The 27,837-nt window shown below is 40.3% G+C and overlaps 4 protein-coding genes across 5 annotated transcripts; 3 read left to right on the top strand and 1 right to left on the bottom strand.

The window, feature by feature from the left end:
- Positions 1-874: 874 nt before the first annotated feature.
- Positions 875-1,573, top strand: LOC131417471 (keratin-associated protein 9-7). The gene has a single exon (XM_058560939.1). It carries the CDS (start codon positions 875-877, stop codon positions 1,571-1,573), a length of 699 nt encoding a protein of 232 aa, XP_058416922.1.
- Positions 1,574-11,900: 10,327 nt separating this feature from the next.
- On the top strand, positions 11,901-12,575 carry LOC131417481 (keratin-associated protein 9-3-like). The gene is made up of 3 exons (XM_058560951.1): positions 11,901-11,975; positions 12,180-12,393; positions 12,460-12,575. The coding sequence occupies exons 1-3, from the start codon at positions 11,901-11,903 to the stop codon at positions 12,573-12,575; spliced, it is 405 nt and encodes a 134-aa protein (XP_058416934.1).
- A 7,937-nt stretch (positions 12,576-20,512) lies between these two features.
- LOC131417477 (keratin-associated protein 9-2-like) lies at positions 20,513-21,028 on the top strand. Of its 2 annotated transcripts, none has more exons than XM_058560946.1 (2): positions 20,513-20,843; positions 20,913-21,028. In XM_058560946.1, the coding sequence occupies exons 1-2, from the start codon at positions 20,513-20,515 to the stop codon at positions 21,026-21,028; spliced, it is 447 nt and encodes a 148-aa protein (XP_058416929.1). The 2 variants fall into 2 exon arrangements, with proteins under 2 accessions (XP_058416929.1, XP_058416928.1); XM_058560945.1 differs by having other exon boundaries at positions 20,513-20,873.
- Positions 21,029-25,958: 4,930 nt separating this feature from the next.
- On the bottom strand, positions 25,959-26,474 carry LOC131417943 (keratin-associated protein 9-2-like). Its single transcript, XM_058562042.1, has 2 exons — positions 26,243-26,474; positions 25,959-26,161 (listed from the first exon to the last, which is right to left on the bottom strand). The coding sequence occupies exons 1-2, from the start codon at positions 26,472-26,474 to the stop codon at positions 25,959-25,961; spliced, it is 435 nt and encodes a 144-aa protein (XP_058418025.1).
- Positions 26,475-27,837: the final 1,363 nt, after the last annotated feature.

Here is a 27,837-nt window from a genome sequence, read left to right as displayed (position 1 = left end):
CCAGAAGAGAGAATGCGGCAGAAAAAAAAATTAAGAAATTATGGCTGATAATTTTCCACATTAGGTGAAATACATGAATTTACAAATTCAAATGTACCTTTGCTATCATCTTATCTAACCTATTTACGCCAATTTATAAAAGCAAGTACGTGCAAGTTGAGATGTCTCACCTGAGATCACTGACCCAGCTAGAAAACAGGGATGGAGCTTGAATGGATTGGTGCTGTCTGAAACCCAGCGTACCGTTTCTTCCCCCACCTTCTTTCTTTGGCACTAATTTGCATATGAAAAAGAATATGCCAACCATCCTCTACTCAAGAGTCTCTGATAGAACTGGGAAACAATTTTCAAATAGGTTGCCACAGATATAGACATGTTGTAGCCTTGAGTAAGACTTTCTGAGAGATCAGTCTTGGACCCAAGCAGGGCTTCGTTCATCACAGAAGGCAGCAGTGTCCTGACCCTCTCGGGGCATTTCCCAGTCTAAGTACAGCTCAAGGAACAAAGCCTGAGAGGGCCACTGTTCTGACCTTCGCCAGGCCGGTGGGAACTCTCACATGACCAGATTTGTCACATGACTAGAAATGATGCTGGTGATGATTCCTGTCTTTCTCATTTCTGGAAAAGGTTCTTAACTAGTACTTCCAATTAAGAAAAAGATCAAACACTAATTTACAAAAGCCTCAAAACACTAAGGGACAACTTCCTCCTTGACAATTCCCTGGTGACTACAAAAAAAATGTAAACAACGACAAGGAAAGTCTTGCTTATTGGTCGCCACATTGGGGGTCCAGTGTATAAAAGCCCTAGAACAGAAGTCATCAGAATCTGAGAAACTCACCTCTGAACAGGAGCCCACTCTGCACCCCTGACCATGACCCACTCCTGCTGCTCCCCTTGCTGCCAGCCAACTTGCTCTGAGTCCAGCTGCTATAGAGAAACCTGTGGTGGGTCCAGCTGCTGCCAGCCCACCACCTGCTGCAGCAACACCTGCTGCCAGCCCACGTGTTGTGAGTCCAGGTGCTGCCAGCCTTGCTGCCTCCCAACTTGCTGTCAAACCACCTGTTGTAGGACCACCTGCTACCAACCAACTTGTATGACCAGCTGCTGCCGCCCTTCCTGCTGCAGCTCTCCCTGCTGCCAGCCCACCACCTGCTGCAGGACCACCTGCTGCCAGCCCACCTGCTCTGAGTCCAGCTGTTGTGGTCAAATCTGCAATGAGTCTAGCTGCTGCCAACCTTGCTGCCCCCCAACTCGCTGTCAAACCACCTGCTGCAGGACCACCTGCTCCCACCCAACTTGTGTGACCAGATGCTGCCGCCCTTCTTACTGCAGCTCTCCCTGCTGCCAGCCCACCTGCTCTGAGTTTAGCTGTTGTGGTCAAACCTGCAGTGAGTCTAGCTGCTGCCAGCCTTGCTGTCCCCCATCTTGCTGTCAAGCCACCTGCTGCCAGCCAGTTTGCTCTGGACCCGTGTACTGCCGGAGAACCTGCTACCACCCAACCTGTGTCTGCCTGCCTGGGTGCCAAGCCCAGAGCTGTGGATCCAGCTGCTGCCAGCCTTGCTGCTGCTGATTATCTCGCCAAAGAACCACCATCTGCACAAACACCTTTTGTTAATCGAACTTGGCATTTTGGAGACAAATTCACTTCCTCAACTTGGCTGACAAGCAGCATGCTCTACCATCATTTCTGTTCCTCATCTGCCATTTAAAAGCTTGTAAATCAGCTTGTGGAGTGCAGAGGACTTCTCCTAATTCTCTTCCTCCTTGTGTATGTGGATCATGTGCCAGCTCCGTGCGTCCTTGATATGGAGTAATGATCTTGACTTTGACTCTGAAGTCAGGATCACCTGCTCCCTCTAAGTAACTTAGGAAAACAAATCCTCACAGCTTTTTCACAGGTTTCTGCAACTGATCAATGCTCTTCATTATCATATTTTCTTCATCAATGAACTCATGGTTCTTGTATTCTGCTTTCTTCCTTTATGATCACTTTGAGTTGTTTTCCTAGATGCAGGAGTCTTACCTAAGTGTTTCTTAATAAATTCTATACCATAATTCACTCCATGTTGTTTTTGACTTATTGTACAGAATTCCTGATCTAGGGATTTAAATACGTATTGCATACCATATGCATTAGCCACTCTGAGCACCGTAGTAGCACCCAGCCACAATTATTATCTCCATTTTTCAAAAAAAACCATTTCATTGTGTAACGTTATATAGCTAGTAATGAATAGACTCAGATCCAGAATGGAATCTATTACTGCTCAAAGGCTCTTAACTTTTATATCCTAAGGAAGCAGAAGTCTGAGCCTCTGGTTACTATGCCTTTGGGAAGCTGTGGTTGCTCATTTATGGTTATCACTGGGCGTGGGAAGACCATGAGATACTTCAGTGAAATCTTGCACTCCAGCTGTATTCCTCTCTGCTCTCTACCTCTTCATGATAATTGTCCCTCACCAAATAGTACCTGCTTTCTTTGCCTGCTGGTCTACTGACATGAGGAGTCCAAAATAACTAGGTGACAGTTGTAACATTAGATTATCTTCCCTGACAGAAATGTGACTTTCATAGGAATAAAACCTTTAATGTAGGAGAGCCTAAAGCCACGGGGAGGGGAAGCGCAGATTCCCAAGTGTGTCACTGGGCGTTAAAGTCAGAGGGTTCACTCCTACTCCCACCTACGGCTTTCTGAAGCCACGTAGACTACCTATTTTGGATATATATGGTACTACATATGTGTGACCCATACAATGACCATTGGGTCAAGGTATATACCACCTCCAGAAGACAATATATCAATCCTGCAAGTTGTCACCTCTAAGTTGATGTCTTTGCTGTACATCTAAGAGACCATTCCAATTTTCCAACAGGCCAGCAGTTTCTCTCTGTCATTTGATGTACGGTAAGACAAGTAGATCAATGGTCTTGTGACTATGATTGACCTTGTTTATCACAGAGTGGATCCTTTGGTCAAAGTGAAGCTATTCAGGATCTTATGACAATAATGTTGTAAGCTATTGGATAGTACTGCTCAGAGGGAAGACAAATCCATACACAAAACATGCAATTCTAGTAAGAAAGAATTACTGCCTTTTCAATGTGGAAGTGGTCTGATGTAGAAAACTTGCCTCCACGTGAGGTGGTTAGTTTTCATGAGTGACATTACCTCTAAGGGGTCAACACCATTCTCCGCTTCTGACTAACAGCACACACAGCAGAGACAGTGTGGTGAGAAGGAGCCCGTGCTGTTGGGTCCACACAAAGCCTCTATCTCTACCACCATGGCTACTTTGTTCACGCCCTCTTGTGCAGGTACTGGTACACCTGAGGAGAGAGACTGGATGAGTTACCCAAGCTCCCAGTTGTCCAGCGCCTCCTATGTGGTGGATACTCTCTGGTGGGCATTGATGTGGGACACAGAGAGGGAACACTTTTTGCTCACACACCTATCTTCATGTGTGTGGATTCTTCTCCAGATCTCTTTATCATCCAATGTCGCTCCTTCCAGGGCTCAGATCAATCAGTCAAGCCTTTCACTACTTGCAAATAGCCAATGAACATCATTTCCTCAGGCCACTTTTTCTCCAAAAAGAAAAAAATTATGACCGTATGTAATACTCACAGTTCTTTTCATTGGGAGTATTTTCTCTTTCTGCTAGGATTTGGAGACCAGAAGTTGTCGATCTGTTGTAGTAAAAATTCTCCATCTGGCATAAAAGCTGCTATTGGGACTATCAATTGATGAAGTTTAAGGTATTCCACGTTCATATATTACGGTCAATTAGGTTTTTACAGGAGTCAAATGGAATTGTGCTGGGAATTGTCACCCATATATTCTTTAGTCATTGAGGTCAGCACTAAACTCTGCTGTTCTCCATGGCTGTGCAATAGCTTTTCATTAATACCTTGGTTTGGATGTTTATAATTTATAAATTTGAGGTTAGTTTGTGTTAAGTCAGGGATACAGAGATAAACAAAAAGGGACAAAATCTTAGATTACTGAGGAAAAAGAAAAGGAAAAGAAAATATTCTCCACGAAAAATAAGGATGATGAATAAATTTGTTTTTGTGATATCCCTTGAAAGTCGAAGTACACTCTTCAAGAAGGTATCTGTCTGTAGATTGGCTGACCCAGTAAAAGAGGGGAAAAAAGAGAAAGAAAACACTTCCAGATTAACCCATGCATGGATATAATATCAAGATGATAGTGGGAAAATAAATATTTAAAGGATGGTGTTACAATATATACGAGAAATGATTCATGAAGTGACATGAATTTATTCTATATTTTCCCCCAAATATACAGCTAGTGAATGGTAGAAGAGGAATGTCAATACTGTTCCATATGATTTTAATTCCCATAACCAAGATCTCTTGCCTTCTACTTCCACAGTAGAGAACTTATGGTTGACGATAAAATCAGAGATGAGTAGATGCACAATCTTTGAGGGAATTTAGTACAGAAAATAGATAATGCAAACTAGAAGCATCTTACAAAATTGGCACAGATGCAAGTAACAAGAATGGTAACAGATATCCATACATTTCAAGGATTTTTCATTCCACTAAACCAGATGGACCTTGGTTTAGTGGATGGATGGACCTTGAGAGTATCATGCTAAGTGAAATAAGTCAGATAGAGAAAGTCAAATACCTTACGATTTCACTCAGAAGTAAAGATACAAACAACAACAACAACAACAAATACATAGATACAGAGATTAGATTGATAATTACCAGAGGGGAAGGGGCCAGGGCAGGGAGCGAAAGAGGTGATAGGGCACATGTGTACAGTAACAGATGGTAATTAGTCTTTGGATGGCGAACATGATTTAGTCTACACGGAAATTGAAATATAATGATGTACACTTGAAATTTACATAGTTATAAACCAATGTTACCGCAATAAAAAATTTATAAAAATTAAAGAAAAGAATGATATCAAGACTAGCAGAATTTCCTCTAGCCTGGATGAAGATTTGAGAAATGAATGTGTGTTTCTTAAATGGAGGTAAGGTAATCAACCACGGAAGTTTAGGGTCAGGAGAGGCACGTCTGCAAAGGTTGGCAGTGCACAGCCAAGCACTGCACAGGGGAGAGGGACGTTACACCTGAGTCCTCCAGTTCCTTAGGAAAGACCACATGTTTGACATGAACGCGTGAGATGCCACTAAACATTCCACTGTTCTAAATTACTTCTTCCGAATCTTTGTTCAGAAAATAGCCTTCTGGTTGCCATTTGACTTCCTTTTAGGCATTCACGCACAGAGAAATGACTGGTCAAATAGATGATGAAACTATAGTTATTACAGTTATAAGTGTGATTAATAGATTGGCATATTAGTTTATGGGGATAGATATAGTTGTTATGCCCCAAGAGGGGGGGCTCATTCTTGTGAGATCAGATTTCTGAGTCTGCAAGAATCAAGTTCAGACCCTCGTGGATTTGTCAAAATGATAAAGATCAACTTGAAAGCCTTTTGGGAGAGAGTCTCTTTTTTCCCTGGGTGAGTGGATATCATAATTTCATGGTTTCCTGTATTATTATTTTTTTTAATGTTATGCCTTTGGATGCTTGTGGATTTCAGAGAATGACAACAATGTCAGCAATCAATCAGCTATAGTGCTTGAACAAGACGGAGAATTTAGAGACCTCATAGAGACTCAGCAATGGAAGGGACTCTTATAGTCCCCTGACAGAATTCACTCGCAGAGGCTGCAAATCAAAAATACAATACCCCATCTGCCAACTGGTTGTATAGTTGACGTTTCGATACCTGCAGTGCTGTGACTTCCTACCCCCATCGTAGCCAATTCCAGCTTCAGGCATCTCCCATAAATAGGGCTTCATTATGTTAACACCCATTCCCCCCTGCGCTCCTACATCTTTTCCTCATTGGAATCACTTGTGATGAGACAGTCAGCATGGTATTGCTAATGAGAGGAACAGTTCCTCCTCTCATTAGAATCCTTGTTTCCTGATATTCTGTGCTGCAAAATCACATTCATTTTACTCCAACCTCTGGTATGTGCTTTCCCCCCTCATGGGGTGCACTTCCAACTGTGGACAGCATTCCGCTATTGACTGCATGAATTTTAAGATGCTCACTTTTCCCCAAGGCCCCTGTCACTGACCTTGCCAACTAGATCTTTATCGTTAAGATTAAGTTCAGAGTAGTTTCCCTAAATATTCTAGATGTTACCAGATTCTGGTTTAGTGGAATGAAATATCCTTGAAACGTATGAATATCTGTCATTCTTATTACTTGCATCTGTGCCAATTTTGTAAGATGTTTCTTTACCCATTTGCACTATCCATGTTCTGTACTAAGTTCCCTCAAAGATTGTGCATCTGTCTCTGATTTTATCTTCAACCATAAGTTCTCTACTGTGGAAGTAGAAGACAAGAGATCTTGGTTGTGGGAATTAAAATCATATGGAACAGTATTGACATTCCTGTTCTACCACTCACTAGCTGTATGTTTGGGGAAAAATATAGGTCCATCCATGTTGTTGCAAAGGGCAAGATTTCATCTTTTTTATGGTGGAGTAGTATTTCATTGTGTGTATATACCACATCTTCTTTATCCATTCATCCACTGATGGGCACTTATGTTGTTTCCAAGTCTCGGCTATTGTGAATAATGCTGCAATGAACATACAGGTGCATATATCTTTTCACATTCGTGTTTTCATGTTTTTGGCTAAATACCTAGCTTGGAATAGCTGAATCATGTGGTAGTTCTACTCTTAATTTTTTGAGAAATCTCCATACTGTTTTCCATAGTGATTGTATAAGTTTACATTCCTACCAGCACTGTATGAGGGTTCCCTTTTCTCCACATCTTCTCCAATACTTTTAATTTCTTGTCTTGTTAATTATAGCCATACTGACAGGTATGAGGTGATATCCTATTGTAGTTTTGATTTGCATTTCCCTAATAATTAGTGATGTCGAACATCTTTTTGTGTGCCTGTTGGGCATCTGTATAACTTCTTTGGAAAAATGTCTGTTCAGATCCTTTGCCCATTTTTTAAATTGGGTTGTTTGTTTTTTGTTGTTGAGTTGTGTGAGTTCTTTATATATTTTGGATATTAACCCTCATCAGATATATGATTTGAAAATATCTTCTCCCAACTGTTAGGTTGTCTTTTTGTTTTGTCGATGGTTTCCTTTGCTGTGCAGAAGCTTTTTGGTTTGATGTAGTCCCATTTTCTTTATTTTTTCTTTTGTTTCCCTTGCCTGGTGAGATGTGGTATTCACAAAGATACTGCTAAGATTGATGTTGAAGAGCATACTACCTATGTTTTCTTGTAGAAGTTTTATGCTTTCAGGTCTCATATTCAAGTCTTTAATCCATTTTGAGTTAATTTTTGTGTATGGTGTAAGATAATGGTCTGTTTTCATTATTTTGAATGTGGCTGTCCAGTTTTACCAACACCACTTATTGAAGAGACTTTCCTTTCTTCATTGTATGTTTTTGGCTCCCTTGTCGAAAATTAGCTGTCCATAGATGTGTGGGTTTATTTCTGGGCTTTCAAATCTGTTCCATTGATCTGTGAGTCTGTTTTTGATTACTGTTTTGATTACTATAGCTTTGCAGTATTTTTTGAAATCAGGGAGTGTGATGCCTCCAGCTTTGTTCTTTTTTCTCAGGATTGCTTTGGCTTTTCAGGGTCTTTTGTTACTCCATATAAATTTGAGGACTCTGTTCTATTTCCGTGAAAAATGTCATTGAGACTTTGATAGGGATTGCATTGAATCTGTAGATTGCTTTAGGAAGTATAGACATTTTAGCTATATTAATTCTTCCAATCCACGAGCATGGAATATCTTTCCATTTCTTTGTGTCTTCTTCTATTTCTTTCAACAACGCTTTATAGTTTTCAGTGTATAGGTCTTTCACCTGTTTCATTAAATTTATTCCTAGGTATATGTTTCTTTTTGTTGTGATTGTAAATGGGATTGTATTCTTAATTTCTCTTTCTGCTATTTCATTGTTAGTATATAGAAACGCAACTGATTTTTGTGTGTTGATTTTGTACCCTGCAACTTTACTGTATTTGTTGATTATTTGTAATAGTTTTCTGGTGGATTCTTTAGGGTTTTCTATATATAAAATCATGTCATCTGCAAATAACGACAATTTAACTTCTTCCTTTCCAGTTTGGATCCCTTTTATTTCTTCTTCTTGCCTGATTGCTCTGGTTAGGACTTCCAATACTATGTTAAATAAGAGTGGTGACAGTGGGCATCCATCTCTTTTTCCTGTTCTTAAAGGGATAGCTTTCAGTTTTTCACTCTTGAGTGTGATGTTAGCTGTGGGTTTGTCATATATGGCCTTTATTATGTTGAGGTATTTTCCTTCTATAACCATTTTATTTAGAGTTTTTATCATAAATGGATACTGTACCTCATATGTTTTCTCTGCATCTATTGAGATGATCATGTAATTTTTATTCTTCATTTTGTTAATGTGATGTATCACGTTGATTGATTTGTGGATCTGGAACCATCCCTGCATCCCTGGACTAAAAACCATTTGATCATGGTATATGATCTTTTTAATGTATTCTTGTATGTGATTTGCTGGTATTTTGTTGAGAATTTTTGCATCTTTGTTCATGAGTGATATCGGCCTGTAATTTTCTTTTTTGTGTGTTGTCCTTGTCTGGTTTTGGTATCAGGGTAATTTTGGCCTTGTATAATGAGTTAGGAAATGTCCCCTCCTTTTCAATTTTTTGGAAGAGTTTGAGAAGGATAGGTATTAAGTTTTCTTTGAATGTTTGGTAGAATTCACCAAGGAAGCCGTCTGGTCCCAGACTTTTGTTTTTTGGGATGTTTTTCATTACTGTTTTAATCTCCTTACTAGTGATTGTTCTATTCAGACTCTCTATTTATTCTTGATTCAGTTTTGAAAGGTTGTATGGTTCTAAGAATTTATCCATTTCTTCTAGACTATCCAATTTGTAGGCATATAGCTTTTCATAGTATTCTCTTATAGTCCTTAGTATTTCTGTGGTGCATATTGTAATTTCTCCTCTTTCGTTTCTGATTTTATTTATTTGAGCTTTCTCTCTTTTTTTCTTGATGAATCTAGCCAAAGGTTTGTAAATTTTGTTTATCTTTTCAGAAAACCAGCTCTTTGTTTCATTGATTTTTTTCTTTCTTTTTTTTTTTTTTTTAGTCTCTATATCTTTTATTTCTGCTCTGATTTTTATTATTTCCTTCCTTCTACTGATTTTGGGATTTGTTTGTCCTTCTTTTTCTAGTTCCTTTAGTTGTACTGTTAGATTGTTTATTTGAGATTTTTCTTGTTTCTTAAGGTAGGCCTGTATTGCTATAAACTTCCCTCTTAGTACCACTTTTGCTATATCCTATAAATTTTGGTATGTTGTATTTTCATTTGTCTCTGCGTATTTTTTGATTTCTCCTTTGATATCTTCCTTGATCCAACAGTTGTTCAGTAGCATTTTGTTTAATCTCCATATATTTGTGACTTTTCCAGTTTTCTTCTTGTAGTTGATTTCTAGTTTTATACTATTGTGGTCAGAAAAGATGCTTGGTATTATTTCAATCTTCTTATATTTATTGAGGCTTTTTTGTGGCCTTATATGTGATCTATACTGGAGCATGTACCATGTGCATTTGAAAAGAATGTGTATTCTGCAGTTTTTGGATGGAATGTTGTATATATCTACTAAGTCCATCTGTTCTAGTGTGTCATTTAAGGCCAATCTTTCCTTATTGATCTTCTGTTTGGATGATCTATCCATTGGTGTAAGTGGAGTGTTAAAATCCCCTACTATTATGATGTTACTGTCAGTTTCTCCTTTTATGTCTGCTAATAATTGCTTTATATATTTAGGTGCTCCTACATTGGGTGCATAGATGTTTACAAGTGTTATGTCCTCTTGTTGGATTGTTCCCTTTATTGTTATGTAGTGCCATTCTTTGTCTTTTGTTACAGTTTTTGTTTTAAAGTCTATTTTGTCTGATGAAAGTATTGCTACTCCAGCTTTCTTTTCACTTCCTTCTGCATGGAGTATCTTTTTCCGTCCCTCCACTTTCAGTTTGTGAGTATCTTTAGGTCTCAATGTGTCTCTTGTATGTAGCATATATATGGGTCTGTTTTTTAATCCAATCAGCCACTCTATGCCTTTTGATTGGAGCATTTAGTCCACTGATATTTAAAGTAGCTATTGATAAGTATGTACTTATTGCCATTTTGTTATTTTTTTTCTGGGTGATTTAGTAGTTCTTCTCTGTTTCTTTCTTCTCTTGTTCTCTTTCCTTCTGATTAGAGGGATTTCTTTAATATTATGTTTGGGTTCTTTTCTCTTTATTTTTTTGTGTATTTATTATAGGTTTCTGGTTTGTGATTACCATGAGGTTCATATATAATAACCTTTATAAATAACAATCTATATTAAGTTGATGGTCTCTTAAGTTCACCCTCTTACTAAAAGCCCTACATTTTTACTACCCTCCTACATTTTATGTTTTTGATTAGTCTTGATCTCATTCTTTATCTTTAAAGCACTTTTGCATAAATTGCTTCTGCTCCTATTTATATCTTTTAAGTTCAAATTTAGAAGGGCAGTCCTATCCACTGTAGTTAATATGACTTGTATATGTTAAATTTCCAAAAAAATCAATTGATAAACTATTAGAAATAATAAAGAACTTTGGTCACAAGGTCAACATACAGAAATAAATTATTTTTCCATATGTCAGAAACAGTGAAAAGTTAAAATTTTTAATTGTAACCTATAATAGCATAAAAAATAAAATACCCGGGAATAAATCTAATAAAATATGGGAAAGACCCCTACAGAAAACAGTATAAACACTTTCACCAAGCAATTCTATGAACAGTTCTACTTGTAGATGTTTATCCAACAGAAATGTTTGTGTATGTTTATCAGAGGACCTGTAATATAACATTCACAGCAGCACTATTTTTATTAGTCTAAAATTGCAAACAATCCACATGTTTATCAACAGTAGAGTAAACAAATAAATTATGTCATATTCATGCAGTAAAAGATTATACAGCAAGGGGAATGAATGAACTACAGATAATCACATAATTATACGGATGAGTCTCACAAGCATAATGTAAACAGAAAGTGGCCAATTATACACTATTTCATTTATGTAAAGTTTAGAAACAGCCTAAACTTACCTACCTTTGGGAATGAGTGAGAGATATGATTTGAAGGAGACGAGCTTAAGTTCTATTTCTTAAACTGGTAATAGTGACACAAGTGTATTCACTTTGAGATAATTGATTAAGTTGGAAATTGATAACAATTTATCGAGTTGGAAATAAAAAATTTGAGCACTTGTTAAAATGAATGCTAAACCTCAAAAAAGTTTTAAACATGTTAGAACTCAAAGATACCTCAGATATCATCTCACCTAATCTAATTACTTCATTAAAAAAAGAAAAAGAAAGGAAGAAAAGGAAGTACAGTCAGTGACCAGAATGACTCTGGTAGTAAACAGACTAGGCATAGAGTCACCACCTGCTCTGATCTCCCCAAGCCATCAGGAACCATATCACCCAACCGGACTGTGATTGAAGCAGGAACAATGCTGAGAATGTCACCATTTCTTTTTATCTGAAAAAAAAGCTTCTATGAGTTACTGTCAATTAAGAAAGAGATTAAACACTTATTTTCAAAAGATTAATAATGTTTAGAGAATAACTTCCTCTTTACAATTCCTGCAGTAACTATGGAAAACAACGTAAACAAGAACAAGGAAAGTCCTGATAATTGGTGCCAACTTTGGAGGCCCGCATGTATAAAAGCCCCAGAAGAGAAGAAGTCATCAGATTCTTGAAAACTCACCTCTGAACAGGAGCCCACCCTCCAGCCCTGACACCATGACCCACTCTTGCTGCTCCTCTTGCTGCCAGCCTACCTGCTGCAGGACCACCTGCTGCCAGCCCACCTGCTGCCAGCCCACCTGCTGCCCAACTCAGTGTCAAACCACCTGTTGCAGGACCACCTGCTCCCACCCAACTTGTGTGACCAGCTGCTGCCGCACTTCCTACTGCAGCTCTCCCTGCTGCCAGCCCACCTGCTCTGAGTCCAGCTGCTATGGACAAACCTGCAGTGGGTCCAGCTGCTGCCAGCCTTGCTGCCCCCCAACTCGCTGTCAAACCACCTGCTGCAGGACCACCTGCTGCCAGCCCACCTGCAGTGGGTCCAGCTTCTGCCAGCCTTGCTGCCCCCCAACTCGCTGTCAAACCACCTGCTGCAGGACCACCTGCTGCCAACCAGCTTGTGTGACCAGCTGCCGCCGCCCTTCCTGCTGCAGCTCTCCCTGCTGCCAGCCCACCTGCTCTGAGTCCAGCTGCCGTGGACAAACCTGCAGTGGGTCCAGCTGCTGCCAGCCTTGCTGTCCCCCATCTTGCTGTCAAACTACTTGCTGCCAGCCAGCTTGCTCTGGACCCGTGTACTGCCGGAGAACCTGCTACCACCCCACCTGTGTCTGCCTGCCTTGGTGCCAAGTCCAGAGCAGTGGATCCAGCTGCTGCCAGCCTTCCTGTTGCTGATCACCTTCCCAAAGAACTACCATCTGCACACAATACCTTTTGTTAACTGACTTGCCATTTTGGAGCCAAATTCACTTCCTAGACTTTGCTGACAAGCAGCATGCTCTACCATCATTTCTGTTTCTCATCTACCTGTTGAAAAACTTGTGAGCCAGCTTGATGGAATGCAGAGGACTTGCCTCAATTCTCTTCCTCCTTGTGTACGTGGATCTTGTACCAGCTTTATGCATCCTCAATATGGAATTATGATGTCTGCTTGGACTCTGAAGTCAGGATCGCCTGTTCCCTCTAAGTAACTTAGGAAAACAAATCTTCATAACTTTTTCATAGATTTCTGCAACTAATCAATGCTCTTCATAATCATATTTTCTTTTTCAATGTACTCATGATTCTTTATTCTGCTTTCTATTCTGCTTTCCATGATCACTTTGAGTTGTCTATATATTTCTTAATAAATTCTGTACTATTTTCATCCCATGCTGTGTTTTGTTTTACTGTACAGTATTCTTGAATTAGGAACTTATATACATATTACATGCCATATACATCATCCAACTTGAGCTACAAAACAGCTCACTATAAATTATTTTCCACATTTTTAAATGAGAGAATTTCATTGTGTAATATCATGTAGCTAATAATGGACAGACTCAGATCCAGGACTAGATCTTTGGTTCCTTCTCAAGAGCACCCACATTACATGTCAATAGAAGTCAATGATGTTGAGTCCTGAGGACTAGTAAAATGTGCAACCGAATTTCTACTTTAACAATGGAAGGAACAATCTTTCATATATACAGACAACCTCTGCTTACAAAATCCTTCCTAAATCAGTTTCCCACCCCTCAGCAAGCAGCAGCTGCATGTTAGGGCAGCAGGGACCACATTTTAGGGCTCTTGTGAGTGCAGGGAGCCTTTCATGTCAATTTATCCACATCAAATATTGTTAGCATCTATTGTGTCCTCGCAAGAGTCTCATCTAGAGGAACTTGCTCCTTAGCATCATGTAAATCAAATTCTGAATTGCCTCCTCCTGAGTATCTATTGACAGAACGAGGATTAAATAACTCCCTCCAAAAAAAAAAATGGACCATATAATGTATTTCTCCAAATTTATGGCAATTTGTCCTCCTGATTAAAATGTTTTTAAGAAAATTAAATAATGATAAAATTGGCGATTGGGAAACTATGCAATGGACTTCTATGACTCTGAGCACTCCATACCCTCTGAACTATCTAGGGGAACAAAACAACCTCCTGTATTTTGTGAGGCAAACAGGAAACATCTGAAGGAAATAAAAACTTGTGATTCTGTGGGAATCAGAAGAATATGAGAAAGAAGAAAAGTTGCAGAACCTGTGCATTCATAGGAGGGATGACAGACAGAAGTCAGATGCTGTTGGCACTGAACTAACGATTCTGCCCAAGCATTCAGTGAGATAAGGCTTGATTCCGGCTCTGAGGAGAGTAGAAGAGTTTGGGATCTGGGTCACCTCCTTGGGAGCAGGAGAGGTACTTCTGATGAGCTAACAAGGCTGATGTCCTGGACACATGCCAACTTCTGAGACTATGTATCTGGGATGCTCTGAAGAGACTGCCAGGACCAAACTTGCTGACTGCTATTTCTTACTGAGTCTTTGGGTGAACGAGATGAAGAACTAACATGTTCTGGGTTGCCTACTATTTGCTAGATATTGAATAAATGCTTTATGTACATATCTTTAATTCTTTTTTTTTTTTTTTGTGAGAAAGATCAGCCCTGAGCTAACATCCATGCTAATCCTCCTCTTTTTGCTGAGGAAGACCGGCACTGTGCTAACATCTATTGCCAATCCTCCTCCTTTTTTTTTTTTCCCACAAAGCCCCAGTAGATAGTTGTATGTCATAGTTGCACATCCTTCTAGTTGCTGTATGTGGGATGCGGTCTCAGCATGGCCGGAGAAGCGGTACGTCGGTGTGCGCCCGGGATCCGAACCCGAGCCACCACCAGCGGAGCGTGCGCACTCAACCGCTAAGCCACGAGGCTGGCCCCATATCTTTAATTCTTGAAGAAGCTTTCAAGGTAGGTATAAATGTTCCCATTTTAGAAGACAAGTAATTAAGACTGAGAGAGGTAAATTAAAGTCACAGTTCGTTTTCTCAGAAAATATCCTAAGAAAAAGATTCAAGTGAATATAGTGTATTTAGGATATGCAGATCACACTGGCAGAGAACTAAGGAAATGATGCAGGCAAGGGTGTATATGAAGCCAGTGTCACAGTTTATAACCAAAGCTTAAACCTGAGGGAAAACTAACAAAAATGATGTAAAACATACACTTTAGAATCATTCTACTTGAGGAACAAAGGAGTCTTCAAAAACAGCTCTCCAGAATCATTAGTTGAGTGTTTTTTTCCATGTGGCGTGCACAGGCAGCACGACTTTCTACTCTTGCATGAAGAGATCCCTTAGACACAGAGATGCACATCTGCCAGATGGAAATTGGTCTGAGCATACTAAGATCCAAGATATGTGGGTGGGTGTCTCAGTCAGTTTAGGTTGCTGTAACAAACTACCATAGACTGGGTAGCTCAAGCAATAACATTTATTTCTCAGGGTTCTGGAGGCTGGGAAGTCCAGCATCAAGGTGCTGTCATATTAGGTGTCTGGTTGGACCCCTTCCTGGTTTGCAGATGGCTGCTTTATTGCTGTATCCTCAAATGGCAGAGAGAGAGTGAGAGGGCTCTGGTCTGTTTCTCTCATTATAAGAGCACTAATCCCCTCATGGGGGCCTCATCCTCATAACCTCACCCAAATTGAATTACTTCTCAAAGATCCCACCTCCAAATGCCTTCACATTGGGGATTGGGGCTCCAACATATAAAGGGAGGGAAATATGAAAAATTTCCTGAATAATCCAGGAGTTGACATGCTATGTGAGATGGAAGTGGGAAATAGAAAGAAATATACTTAAAGGAGGATGACACAATATATATGAGAAATGATTCATGAGATGGCATGAAAGTATTCTACATTTGCACCCAAACCAATAGCTACTAAGTAGCATAACAGGAGTTGAATACTCCTGTTATGAATAGTAGCGTCTATATGACTTTAATTCCCATGACCAAGATCTATAGTCTTCTACTTCCACAAGAGAGGAAATATTTTTGAACATAAAATGAGAGATAAATAGATGCACTCTCTTTGAGGGATCTCACACAGAAAATAGATGATGCAAACTGGAAGCATCTTGCAAAAGCGGCACAGAAAAAGTAATGAGGAATGAATAGAAATGTCCGTATATTTCATGGAAACTTGATTCCACTAAAACAAAATCTAATAAATTTTAGAATATATATGGTAAATACTCTGAACCTAATGTTAACAATAAAGATCTAGTTGGCACAGTCAGTGATAAGGACCTTGGCCAAGAAGGAGAAGGGAGGGCAAGGGATGAGCACCTTAAATTTCATGCAGTCAGCAGGGAACTGCTGTACGTAATCAGAAGTGTATCCCATGAGATGGGAAAACATGCCAGAGATTAGAGTAAAACGTGATTCTGCGGCACAGAATATCAGGAGACAAGGTGTCTAATGAGGGGAGGAACTTCTCAACAATGCCATTCTGACTGTCTAATCACAAGGGATCCCAATGAGGAAAAGATGCAGGAGGCCGAGAGGGGATGGATGCTAACATAATGAAGCCCTATTTACGGGAGATACCCAAAAATGGAATGGGCTACACTGGGGATAGGAACTCACATCACTGTGGGCATCTGTATGTCAGCTAAACAACCAGCTGGCAGATATTGGTATTTGTATCAAGGATTTTCAGCTTCAGGGGGTGAATTTTATCGGAGGATTCTAAGGATCTCTTCTACTCCTGAGTGTCTATGAAGTCCCTAAACATCTCTTTCGTGTTCAATCAATACAACTGATTGATTGATTGCTGATTTTGCTGTCATTGTCTGAATTCCATAAGCATTCAAAGGCATAACATATTTTTAAGAAAAATACAAACTGATATGAAATAAGTTATCCACTCAACTTGGGGATAAAAGGAAACTGTCTTCTATTATCTTAAGAAATATACCAGAGCTTAACTTCGTTCTTGGAGATTTAAAAATCTGATCTTATTTATGTGGAAAAGGTGAGTTCACAACTTGGGGCTTAACAACTTTTTCCAAGTCTGTAAAACTAATACGGCAATTTATTAATTATAATGTTAAGTGTAATAACAGAAGTTTTCATAAGTCTTTGGGGTCAGTTGTTTCTCTATGCATGCATGCCTAGAGAGAACTCAAATAAAAACTAGGAGGTTATTTTCTGAACAAGGAATCAAAAGAGATAAGTTAGAAAGACTGAATATTTAGTGGCATCTCATGCATTCATGTTAAAAAACATGGTCTCGCTTAAAGAACTAGAAGACACATGCACAGTGTCCCTCTCCCCTGTGCAGTGCTTGGCTGTGCGCAGCCAACCTTTGCAGGTGTGCCTCTCCTGACCACAAACTTCCGTAGTTGACTACCCCACCCCCACTTAAGAAACACACGTTCATTTTTACAAAATCTTCAACCAGGCTAGAGTCAATTCTGCTAATGTTTAAGCCATTCTTTCTTTTTAAGGTGCCTTTGCACAATTTTGCTCTGCTTCTTTTTGCGGCACTTTTAAGTTCTACTTTCCAGGGCAATCTCAGATCTCTTGTTTTCCTGTTCTTTGGACATCCCTGTAGCCCCCAAATTGTAACATTTCTGACACGTTAGTGTAAACTTCCTCTTGGTTCATTTCTGTCATAACATTTAAGAGCCAATTATGATATTACATGTCATAGAAGCCTAAGTATATTTTTAGGTAATGCAGGATTTCTTCTCAAATCTCTTCCAAACTATACATGGAGAGCTCAGTGAAATAGGTCTGTCTTAAAAAGTTGCAAGGGCTATAACGTCTTATGTGTTTGTTGATTCGGTGATAATCTGATATCACCAGCTTGTTATTTCTGATCCATCCATCACACTTTCCCCCCAGATTCTCTTCAGTGAGTTGTGCTGATGCTTACATATTCTGTCGGAATTTCCTCTTCCTATAATTTGAGTTGAAGGTTAAAGACAATTCGTTACTTAAGTTCTCCAGAATAATACAATATTGTTGTAGAAATGACCAATTATTAATTTCAGAAAATTAGGAATTTGTTGCCTCTGCTCAAAGTAGGTAACAAAATTCAGCAATTTGGTTACATGTTTCTCCTTGGGATTCTCTCCATGGCATGTATGCCTGAAAATGACCAGTGGAATATTCTAGCGTATCAGTTTAAAAGAGAGCTGTTGTTCCTCAAGCCCTGCTCTGCAATAGTACTGCTGGTTAATCTCATGGAGCATGAAAGTGCATTCAGAAATTCCAATACAGGGAGTCACATCGGGTTCAAATTGGGTCACAGGAAGCAGGGAGGGGGATATTGCCACGTTCAGGGCTGACATTTAAAGAAGTTAGAGGAAACCGAGTAAGAACAGAGGGATAAATTTGTGCGATGCAATCAGAGCATGTATCCTATAAGCAAATAAAACCCAGTGCCATAAACATATGATCATAACCACATTGAATTGTTTTCAGAAATACAAGGTTGGTTTAACTTTTGAATATTAACCAATGTTTTTTAATCACATCTACTGAAAAAACAAGAGAATAATCACAAAATTATCTCAATAGGTAAAGAAAAAGCATTTTATAAATTTCAACACATTTCCAATGTAGAATATCTTAACAAATAAGGAATAGAAAAAGCTTAGTTACTCTGATGGAAAGAATCTACAAAAAAGACAGAAAGTTTGCTATTTAATTGTGAAATATTGAGAGTTGTCCCTGCTCTATAAAGAATACACAAAGATATCCATTTCACCATTTTATTCAACACTGTACTCTGGGCCCACTAGTGGACTAGGGAAGGAAAAAATTTACAAGATAAAAAGGCTGCTATGAAATGAATAAAGCCAACATCATCTGCAGATGATGTGACTGTCCATGTAAAATTTCAAAAAAAAAATCTATTGGTAAACTATTAAAAATAATAATGGAGGGGCCAGACCCATGGCCTAGTGATTAAGTTCAGTGTGCTCTGCTTCGGTGGCCTGGGTTCGGTTCCCAGGCGTGGACCTACACCACTTGTTGGCAGCCATGCTGTGGCAGCAACCCACATGAAAAAGAGAGGAAGATTGGCACAGATGTTAGCTCAGGGTGAATCTTCCTCAGGAAAAATATTAATAATAATAATAATAATAAGGGAGTTTGGTTACAAGATCAACATACATAAATGAATTTTCTCAGAAGTATATGTCAGAAGCAGTTAAAAATTAAAAATTAAAATTATAACATATATAATAGTATAAAAATTAAATTATCTGGAAATAAATCTAATGAAAGATGGGCAAGACATCCGCAGAGAACAGAACAAGCATTTTGACCAAGCAACGCTATGAGCAATCTACTTCCAGGTGTATATACAAAGAAACATTTATATGCATTTACCAAACACCCTGTACAAAAACATTCATAGAAGCACTATTTTTAATAATCCCAAACTTCAAAACCTACATGTTGATCAAGAGGACAGTCAATAAATCAATGTGCCAAATTCATTCAGTGGAAGATTATACAGCAAACAATGAATAAACTACAAATAATTATGTTGTTGAATCTCACAATAATAATGTAAAGAGAAAACAATTCTATATATTTTTTCTTTTATATAAACGTTCAAAAAAGCCAAAACTGGCGTATAGGGTTACAAGTCAATACAGTGATGTACGGACTTAGGGGATGAGTGAGGGGGTATAATTTGGAGGGAGTGGGGTTAATTTCTATTTCTTAACCTGGCAGTATTGACATGGGTGTGTTCATTTCATGATAATCTATCAAGTTGGAAATTAATAATTTGCATACTTTTTAAATGAATGGTACACCTAAAAAACTTATACATGTTAGACCCCAAAGATAAATCAAGTACCAACTAATCCAATTCCCTCATTAAAAGAAAGAAAAAAATAAAGAAAAATAAAGAGAGAGAGAGAGGAAGGAAGGAAGGAGGGAGGAAGGGAAGGAAGGATACAACAATAAATGTGTTGTCAGTGATGTGAGGTCACTGACTCGGCTGGTAAACAAGGTTAGGACTAGAGGCACCAACTCTTCCCATTTTCTCAGAGTTGCCCCAGTTCCATCGCTGAAAGGCCCAATTCCAGGGAAAAATCCTCAGTGCTGGGCAAATCAGGACAACTGGTCACCTGGGATGAATATTGACTGATCCTTCCTTAGTTCCAGTGCGCTGCCTCTGCTTCAGCCCACCTACTTTGGTTCTACTTTGCCATATGGAGGAGACTGTGCCAACATCCTCCACCCAAGTGTCTTTGATAGAACTGGGCTACACAGGTGGGTAGGTTGCTACAGAGAGAGATGCCTCTGGGTGTCTTGATTCAGGCTTTATGGATAACAGACTTGGACTCAGCATGGATTCAGTTCCTCATTGTGAACATGTCAGCATCATGCCCCTCCCCAAGGAGGCTTCCCAATCTACAGACAACCAAAGGAACAAAGCTGGGGAGGGACAACGGCTCTGACCTCCCCAGGCCAGTGGGAAATAGATCACATGATCAGATTGTGATTGAAGCAGGAACGATGCTGATGATGTGACCGCCTTCCTTTTATCTGAAAAAGCTTTCTGTGAGTTATTCTCAATTAAGAAACAGATTTAAACACTTATTTTCTAAAGATTCATGATATTTAGGGAACAGCTTCCTCCATGACAACTCCCCCAGTGACTGTGGAAGATAATGTAAACAATAACAAGGAAAGTCCTGCTCATTGGTGCCAACTTTGGCGGTCAGTGTATAAAAGCCCCAGAAGAGAAGGAGTCATCAGATTCTTGAAAACTCACCTCTGAACAGGAGCCCACCCTCCAGCCCTGACACCATGACCCACTCCTGCTGCTCCCCTTGCTGCCAGCCTACCTGCTGCAGGACCACCTGCTCCCACCCAACTTGTGTGACCAGCTGCTGCCACCCTTCCTGCTGCAGCTCTCCCTGTTGCCAGCCCACCTGCTCTGAGTCCAGCTGCTGTGGACAAACCTGCAGAGGGTCCAGCTGCTGCAAACCTTGCTGCCCCTCAACTTGCTGTCAAACCACTTGCTGCAGGACCACCTGCTGCCAACCAACTTGTGTGACCAGCTGCTGCCGCCCTTCCTGCTGCAGCTCTCCCTGCTGCCAGCCCACCTGCTCTGAGTCCAGCTGCTGTGAACAAACCTGCAGTGGGTCCAGCTGCTGCCAGCCTTGCTGTCCCTCAACTAACTGTCAAACCACCTGCTGCCAGCCAGCTTGCTCTGGACCCGTGTACTGCCGGAGAACCTGCTACCACCCCACCTGCGTCTGCCTGCCTGGGTGCCAAGCCCAGAGCTGCAGATCCAGCTGCCGCCAGCCTTGCTGCTGCTGATTGCTTCACCAAAGAACCGCCATCAGCACAAACCAAACTTTTTATCACCTGACTTGCCATTCCTAGCACAAATTTACTTCCCAAGGTTGCTGAAAGCCAGCATGCTATCACTAAATTTTTGTTACTCATCTGCCTGTTGAAAAGCTTGTGAATCTAGCTTGATGGAGTGCAGAGGACTTCCCCCAATTCTCTTTCTCCTTGTGTCTGTAGATCATGTGCCAGCTTCGTACATCCTCGACACAGAGTTATGATCTCTGCTTTGACCTGAAGTCAGAATCTTTACCCTCTTCCTCTATGTAACCTAGAAAAACAAATCCCCATAACTTTTATGTAGGTTTCTGCAACTGTTGACTAATCTTCACAATCTTGTTTTTTTCTTTTCAAGGTACTCATGGTTCTCGTATCTTGCTTTCTTCTTTTCATGATCAATTTGACTTGTCTCCCTAGATGCAAGGAATCTTACCTATATTTCTTAATAAAGCCTGTACCATTATTCATCCTAAGTTGTGTTTTATTGTACAGCATTTCTGACATAGGGACCTATATACATATTGCATACCATATGCATTGTCCATTCTGAGCCTCACGATAGCATCCCTCAAGTTATAGTCTCCATTTTTCAGATGAGAAAATTTCACTGTGTAACATTATGTACCTAAAAATGGACATATTCAAATTGAAGACTGGGTCTTCCGCTCCTGCTCGAGGGTGCTTACATTTACATATCAAGACAAGCAGAGATGAAACTGGGACTGAGCACCAGCAAGATGAGCACTTGAGTTTCTTCTTTAACAATGGAAGGAATAGTTTTTCACGTATGCAGATAACATTTGTGTTTACAAAGTTTTTCCCAAATCAGCGTCCTACGTTTCAGCAAGCAACAGCTGTTTTAGTTAGAGAAGCAATGGCCGCATTGAAGGACTCGCATGAATGCAGGGAGACTTCCTTTGTCTCAGGCTCTGACCAACCTCTCATGCAATTCATCTGCATCAAATAATCTTGAGCATCCATTCTGCCCTCACGAGAGAGAGGCTCAAGTATGGGCACTTGTTCTTTGGTATCATGTAAACCAAATTCTCGTATGGCCTCCTTCTCCTGAGTGCGTTTTAGAGCAAAAGGAATTAAGTAATTGCTGGCAAAACATAGACCCTGTATTGCGCTCCCCAACTTTAAGCCAATCTTCCATAGTGTGGTGTGATTAGTTTTTATGAGGGGTGTCACCATACGAAGGGCTCAACATCTGTCTCTGCTGCTGACTAACAGTACATTCAGCAGAGGCAGCCGTGGTCAGAGAGAGCTCATGCTGTTGGTTCCACACAAGCCTCCAACCCGGCCACCAGGCCACGTTGCTCGTGGTCTATTGTCCAAGTACTAGAGTGCCCGAGGAGGGAGACGGGATGAGTTACCCAAGCTCCTTGTTGTCCAGAACCTCCTAAGTGGCAAATACTCTCAGGTGGGAATTGACGTGGGACACAGAGGGGGAGCACGTTCTGTCCACACGCTTAGTTCTATCTACACGATTCTTCTCCCAATCTCTGTGTCTCTAATCTTTCAATCTTGCTGCTTTCAGGTCTCAGACCACTCAACCAAGCTTTTCACCGCTTGGTAGCAGGCCATGAACATCATTTCCTCAGGCCACTCTTCTTTCCAAGCAAAATTTATAATCATGTGTACTGCTCACAGTTCTTTTCACTGGGAGTATTTCCCCTTTCCACTGCCTTTTCAGACCAGAAGTTGTGGATCTGTTGTAAAATTTCCATATGCGGCATAATAGCTGCTCTTGTCGCTATCAGTTGATAAAGTCTAAAATAGTCCATGATCATATATCACATTCCATTAGGTTTCTGCAGAAATCAAGTGGAGTTGTAAACAAATCACGTCTCCTTTAGTCATTTGGGTCAACACTAAACTCTGGACGTGCTATAGCTTCTTATTAATAAGTTGGTCTGGAGGTTTAATATGTAAATTTGAGGTATTGTTTATGTTAAGTCAGGGATACAGGTGTAAACAAAAAGGCAAATCCCAGATTATTGAGGAAAAAGAAAGGGCAAATAAATTATTCTCTACTATTAAGGGTTTTGAATAATATACGTTATCGCGATATCTCTTGAAAATATAAGAATTGTGATCTCTTAAAGAAGGTATCTGCCTACCGACTGGCTGACACAGCAAAGGAGGAGAAAAAGAGAAAGAAATAACTCCAGATTAACCCACGGGTGGACATAAAATTTAAGATGGAAGTGGGAAAAAGAAAGAAATATACATAAAGGAGGATGACACAATATATATGAGGAATATTCACGAGGGGGCAAAAATATATTCTATATTTCCCCCCCCCCACACAGCTAGTGAGTGGCAGAACAGGAATTTGAGCTCTTCTCTATGTTTCTAATTCCCATAACCAAGATCTCTTGTCTTCTTTCCCACAATGGAGAACTTCTCTGTAATGGAGTCGGAGTGGGAGCTAGGAGATAGATAGAACTTTTTCCTATGTTCCCTTCTAGAATGTCTGTAGTCTTAGGCTTTACATTTAGGTCTGTGATCCATTTTGAGTTGGTCTTTGTATACGATGTGATGTATGGGTCAAAGTTTATTTATTTATTGTTTTGCACACAGATGTTGAATTGTTCCAGCGCCATTTTGTTCAAAAGACCACACTTTCTCTGCATATTAATTTCGCACCTTTTCCAAACATCATTGCAAATATATGTGTGAACCTGCTTCTGGACTCCCAGTTTTGCTCCATTCATCTGTATCTTCATCATTTCACTGGTACCCCCACAAAATAGCTCTGTTTTTGAAGCCAGATGGTGTTTTGCTATTCATGCAATTTCATGGAAATTACTTTGCCTCCCTCAACACTGATTTCCTCAGTTCTGATGTGGGGACAATAATACTCACTGTTTAGGATTATATGAGAATGAGAGCTAAAGTAGATAAGCATCTAGCTCAATACCCAGTGTATGACAGGCCCTCAATAAATGTTAGAATTCTTCCCATCCATTCTCCATGTTGGAAAGTTTAGTAATCTGGCAGAGAATTCCAGATACATCCTCTAGGAAGATCACACTCTCTGTCACATCTAGTGTGTTAAGTAACCCAAAACACCTTTACATCTCTTAAGAAGATGGCCATTATCAAAACTTTTTATTTTTCTCCCAGGGCTATATCAGCCCTTGTGCTGTTGTGTGCTTTCACTATTCTCTTTATTATTCAGTTTTTCATCTGAAGATCCAGGTTCTCCCCATTTGGGAACCAACCTAATGCCCATCTTGACTTTGAATAGCACGTCCTTCCTTCTTTTCTTCTTCCTACCTTTTCCTCTTTTTCCTGAAAACTCTGATTTTGATTTCCTTTAGCTTATGTGTCTTTATCTCATAAAATATGGGAAATTGTTCTCTTTCCTTTTTTGGCCTAAATATTATGATTGGATCAAATAGGTTATATGCCTATTGCATGGTTTCCTCAATTCTCAAAACTCTACAAATTTATCTTCCTTTAACAATGTCCAGCTCAGGAGAACAAATTGCCTCAAAGTTTGGTAGCCCAGGAAATACGGCCTGAGCTTGTGTGCTTTGCAAGGGTGATTCTTAATTCCATTTCTGTTGAGATGAGTGAAATGATACCAGGATGCCAATTCCATGACATCAAAGAACAGGTTCTTCTAGGCAAGGGTAGGGCCAGGAATACCAATGACCCTCACGTTACTTGTTGGTGGTAGATTGAAAAAGTGGTGGATTAGGACCCAGAGAAGATGTAAGGGCTCCTTTCATTGACTAAAATTCTTTTTTTTTTGTGAGGAAGATCAGCCCTGAGCTAACATCCATGCCGATCCTTCTCTTTTTGCTGAGGAAGACTGGCCCTGAGCTAACATCCATGCCCATCTTTCTCCACCTGATATGGGACGCTGCCACAGCATGGCCTGACAAGTGGTGAATGGGTGCGTGCCCAGGATCCGAACCTGGGCCGCCAGCACTTAACTGCTACGCCACAGGGCCGGCCCCTAAAATTCTTAAAGGTAGTCTTTACTGGTCATAAAAGTGGGAAGAATATTTGGGAAGAGCTTTGTGGACAGAAAACGGTTCTGTATATGAAAGATATAATTATTTCCATTGTTAGAGAAGCAACTCAAAATGTACACCCTCCCTGTGCCCAGTCACCAGTGTTACCTCTACTTGTAAAATACGTGTATAAAAGTGCCCTTGACCTGGAATCAAAAGTCCCGTGCATAGGACCTGCTTCTGTAAATCACTAGCTGTATGGCAAATCATTTTCTGATCACTGAAATGAGAACGATAATGGAATGATAATCTTTGCTCTGCCTAACTTGTGGGGCCATTGTGAGACTTGAATGATATAATAAACATAAAATGAAACTCAAAAGTAAGGCTTCATAAAGAAAGTACTGTAAACAAACAAACAAACAAATAAAAACACACCAAAGGATGCAGGAGAATACAGATTTTATTAGGAAAGAACAGGTAGGAAGACAATTCAAGTGATTGTGAAGAGTTTGGTGACCTAGCAGAAGTTACTAAATTTAATGTGTGTATCTAAAAAGATGATCAGTGTTGATCACTGTGGAGAGTTAAATATGCAGTCATAAGAATTTGTTTAAGTGCCATAGAGGCAAAAGGTGATGATCATTTTCTCGAGGCTGAGACCATGAATCCGTGTCAAATTCAGGTGGATCTGATCAGCATCTGCTACAACAATCAAGAGGAAATGAAGAAAAATGAGATCAAAGTGAAGTAGACTGCATCCCTCAGTAGACTTGTAAGCATTGTAGAAACAGGTGACAGCAAAGCTCAGTGTCAGCAGGTTATTTCTCAGCAAAGCTTAGGGAGCAAGTTTCTTGCGGGAACAGTAACTTTGGCAAAATGGCCTAGGAAATATGTCTCTGGTGGGTGGTGGGTCTGCAGCAAGTGGATCAGCCGCAGGAAGGCTGGAAGCAACTGGACACACAGCAGGAGCTACAGCTGCTGCGGGGCCGGCAACAGGTGATCTGACAGCAGACACGGCGGCAGCAAAACTGGCAGCAGCTGGATCCGCAGCTCTGGGCTTGGCACTCAGGCAAGCAGATGCAGGTGGGGTGGTGGCAGGTTCTCCGGCAGTACGCGGGTCCAGAGCAAGCTGGCCGGCAGCAAGTGGTTTGACAACGAGATGGGGAGAAGCAAGGCTGGCAGTAGCTAGACTCTCTGCTAATTTGTCCACAGCAGCTGGACTCAGAGCAGGTGGGCTGGCAGCAGGGAGAGCTGCAGCAGGAAGGGCGGCAGCAACTGGTCACACAAGTTGGGTGGGAGCAGGTGGTCCTGCAGCAGGTGGTTTGACAGCGAGTTGGGGGGCAGCAAGGCTGGCAGCAGCTGGACCCACTGCAAGTGGGCTGGCAGCAGGTGGTCCTGCAGCAGGTAGGCTGGCAGCAGGGGGAGCAGCAGGAGTGGGTCATGGTGTCAGGGGTGGAGGGTGGGCTTCTGAATAGAGACAAATTTCTCAGAATCTGAAATCAGGTTCTTTACTGAACCTTTTTATACACTGGGTCCCAAATTTGGAACCAATGAACAAAATTTTCCTGGTTATTATCTATGACATTTTTTCATGACCCATGGAGAATTGCCCAAGAAAGGAGAGTTCCCTAAATGTTATGAATCTTCTGAAAATAAATGATAGAGTTGTTCTCTTAGTTAACAGATAACCCGTAAGAACTTATTTCCAGAAGTGGGAGAGGCAATCAACATCAATAGCATCATTAACTGTGAATCATAATTTTTCAATAAACAGTACATCCTCTGGTCACCCGACAGTTCAGGCTGACTTGGAGAAGAGGTTAGAGCCATTGTCACCACTACTATTTTCCCCTTGGTGCTACTTATTTTGGGACACACCTCTGAAGATAGATGAAACGTGGTGATGAATTCAAACCATATTTTAACACATTTTGAATTAAAACCATATTTTAATGAGGTTTTCATCTGTGTCACGTAAAATTCAATGATAGATAAATCTATTAGTAGCAAGCAACTCCAGTTGGGTATCACATTTCCTGCAACAGGGGACTGAATTCGACTATAATTGACAATCTTTTCATTATGAGCTCCAAAGCTGTTGACAGACCTGATAACAAACCTGCTCTGGGGGCACTATATTTACATTTAGTGGTGAAGAGAAAGGTTTCAAGGCAGTTAGTCTGACAACTAAAATATTTTGCTTTGAATTGCAGTTTAAAAATACAAAAGCCAATAAGTGTATTAAAGGCAGGAACAGAATGAATAACAATGACTCCGTGGTCTGTTTCAATGTATCAAAGCAGAAGGAAGCATACAGTATTTTGGCAATTTCCATATTTGTAACCTTTTGAAAGAAAGAGCCTCTTTCTTTCACTGGCAACAATGTGGCTCCTGATACAACTTCATTTGCTCTGACTCAAATGTGGCTATGGATTTCTGGTGCCTCTGCTGCAGAGGCGTCCTGATCTTGGCTGCTAAGATGCATAAACGCCCTGTTTGCAGATCTAGCATATGGGTAATGGCAATACCAGTTCATTCTGTTGAATAATTTGCTGCTGTTCACTGAGTCAGAATGGAGTCATAGTGGAAAGGGGATGGGGTAGATGTTATTCACTTCTGTGCCTCTGTCCTGAGAAAAGCTCTGGCACAGAGTGGGAATCTATGTACAATTATTTGAATAAAGGAGAACACAATGTTTACTAGCTTGAAAACTTGGACTAACGGTAATTTGTAATAGGACTGGATAGTTAGGGTGTTGGTTTGGAAAAGGGACAGAACGACCAATTCTATTTTGAAGAAGGTAAG

The sequence above is a fragment of the Diceros bicornis genome, chromosome 18 (genome assembly GCF_020826845.1).
Source record: "Diceros bicornis minor isolate mBicDic1 chromosome 18, mDicBic1.mat.cur, whole genome shotgun sequence".
NCBI classification, from domain to species: Eukaryota; Metazoa; Chordata; class Mammalia; order Perissodactyla; family Rhinocerotidae; genus Diceros; species Diceros bicornis.
This window is presented reverse-complemented; position numbering and strand designations above follow the sequence as displayed.

Coding starts and splice junctions, on each gene's coding strand:
- LOC131417471 (XM_058560939.1), top strand. CDS start 875: ATGACCCACTCCTGCTGCTCCCCTTGCTGCCAGCCAACTTGCTCTGAG.
- LOC131417481 (XM_058560951.1), top strand. CDS start 11,901: ATGACCCACTCTTGCTGCTCCTCTTGCTGCCAGCCTACCTGCTGCAGG. Junction 11,976..12,179: donor GCTGCCAGCCCACCTGCTGC/CAGCCCACCTGC, acceptor ACTCGCTGTCAA/ACCACCTGCTGCAGGACCAC. Junction 12,394..12,459: donor CTGCCGTGGACAAACCTGCA/GTGGGTCCAGCT, acceptor GCTGCCAGCCAG/CTTGCTCTGGACCCGTGTAC.
- LOC131417477 (XM_058560945.1), top strand. CDS start 20,513: ATGACCCACTCCTGCTGCTCCCCTTGCTGCCAGCCTACCTGCTGCAGG. Junction 20,874..20,912: donor CAGCTGCTGCCAGCCTTGCT/GTCCCTCAACTA, acceptor GCTGCCAGCCAG/CTTGCTCTGGACCCGTGTAC.
- LOC131417943 (XM_058562042.1), bottom strand. CDS start 26,474: ATGACCCACTCCTGCTGCTCCCCCTGCTGCCAGCCTACCTGCTGCAGG. Junction 26,162..26,242: donor CTGCTCTGAGTCCAGCTGCT/GTGGACAAATTA, acceptor GCTGCCGGCCAG/CTTGCTCTGGACCCGCGTAC.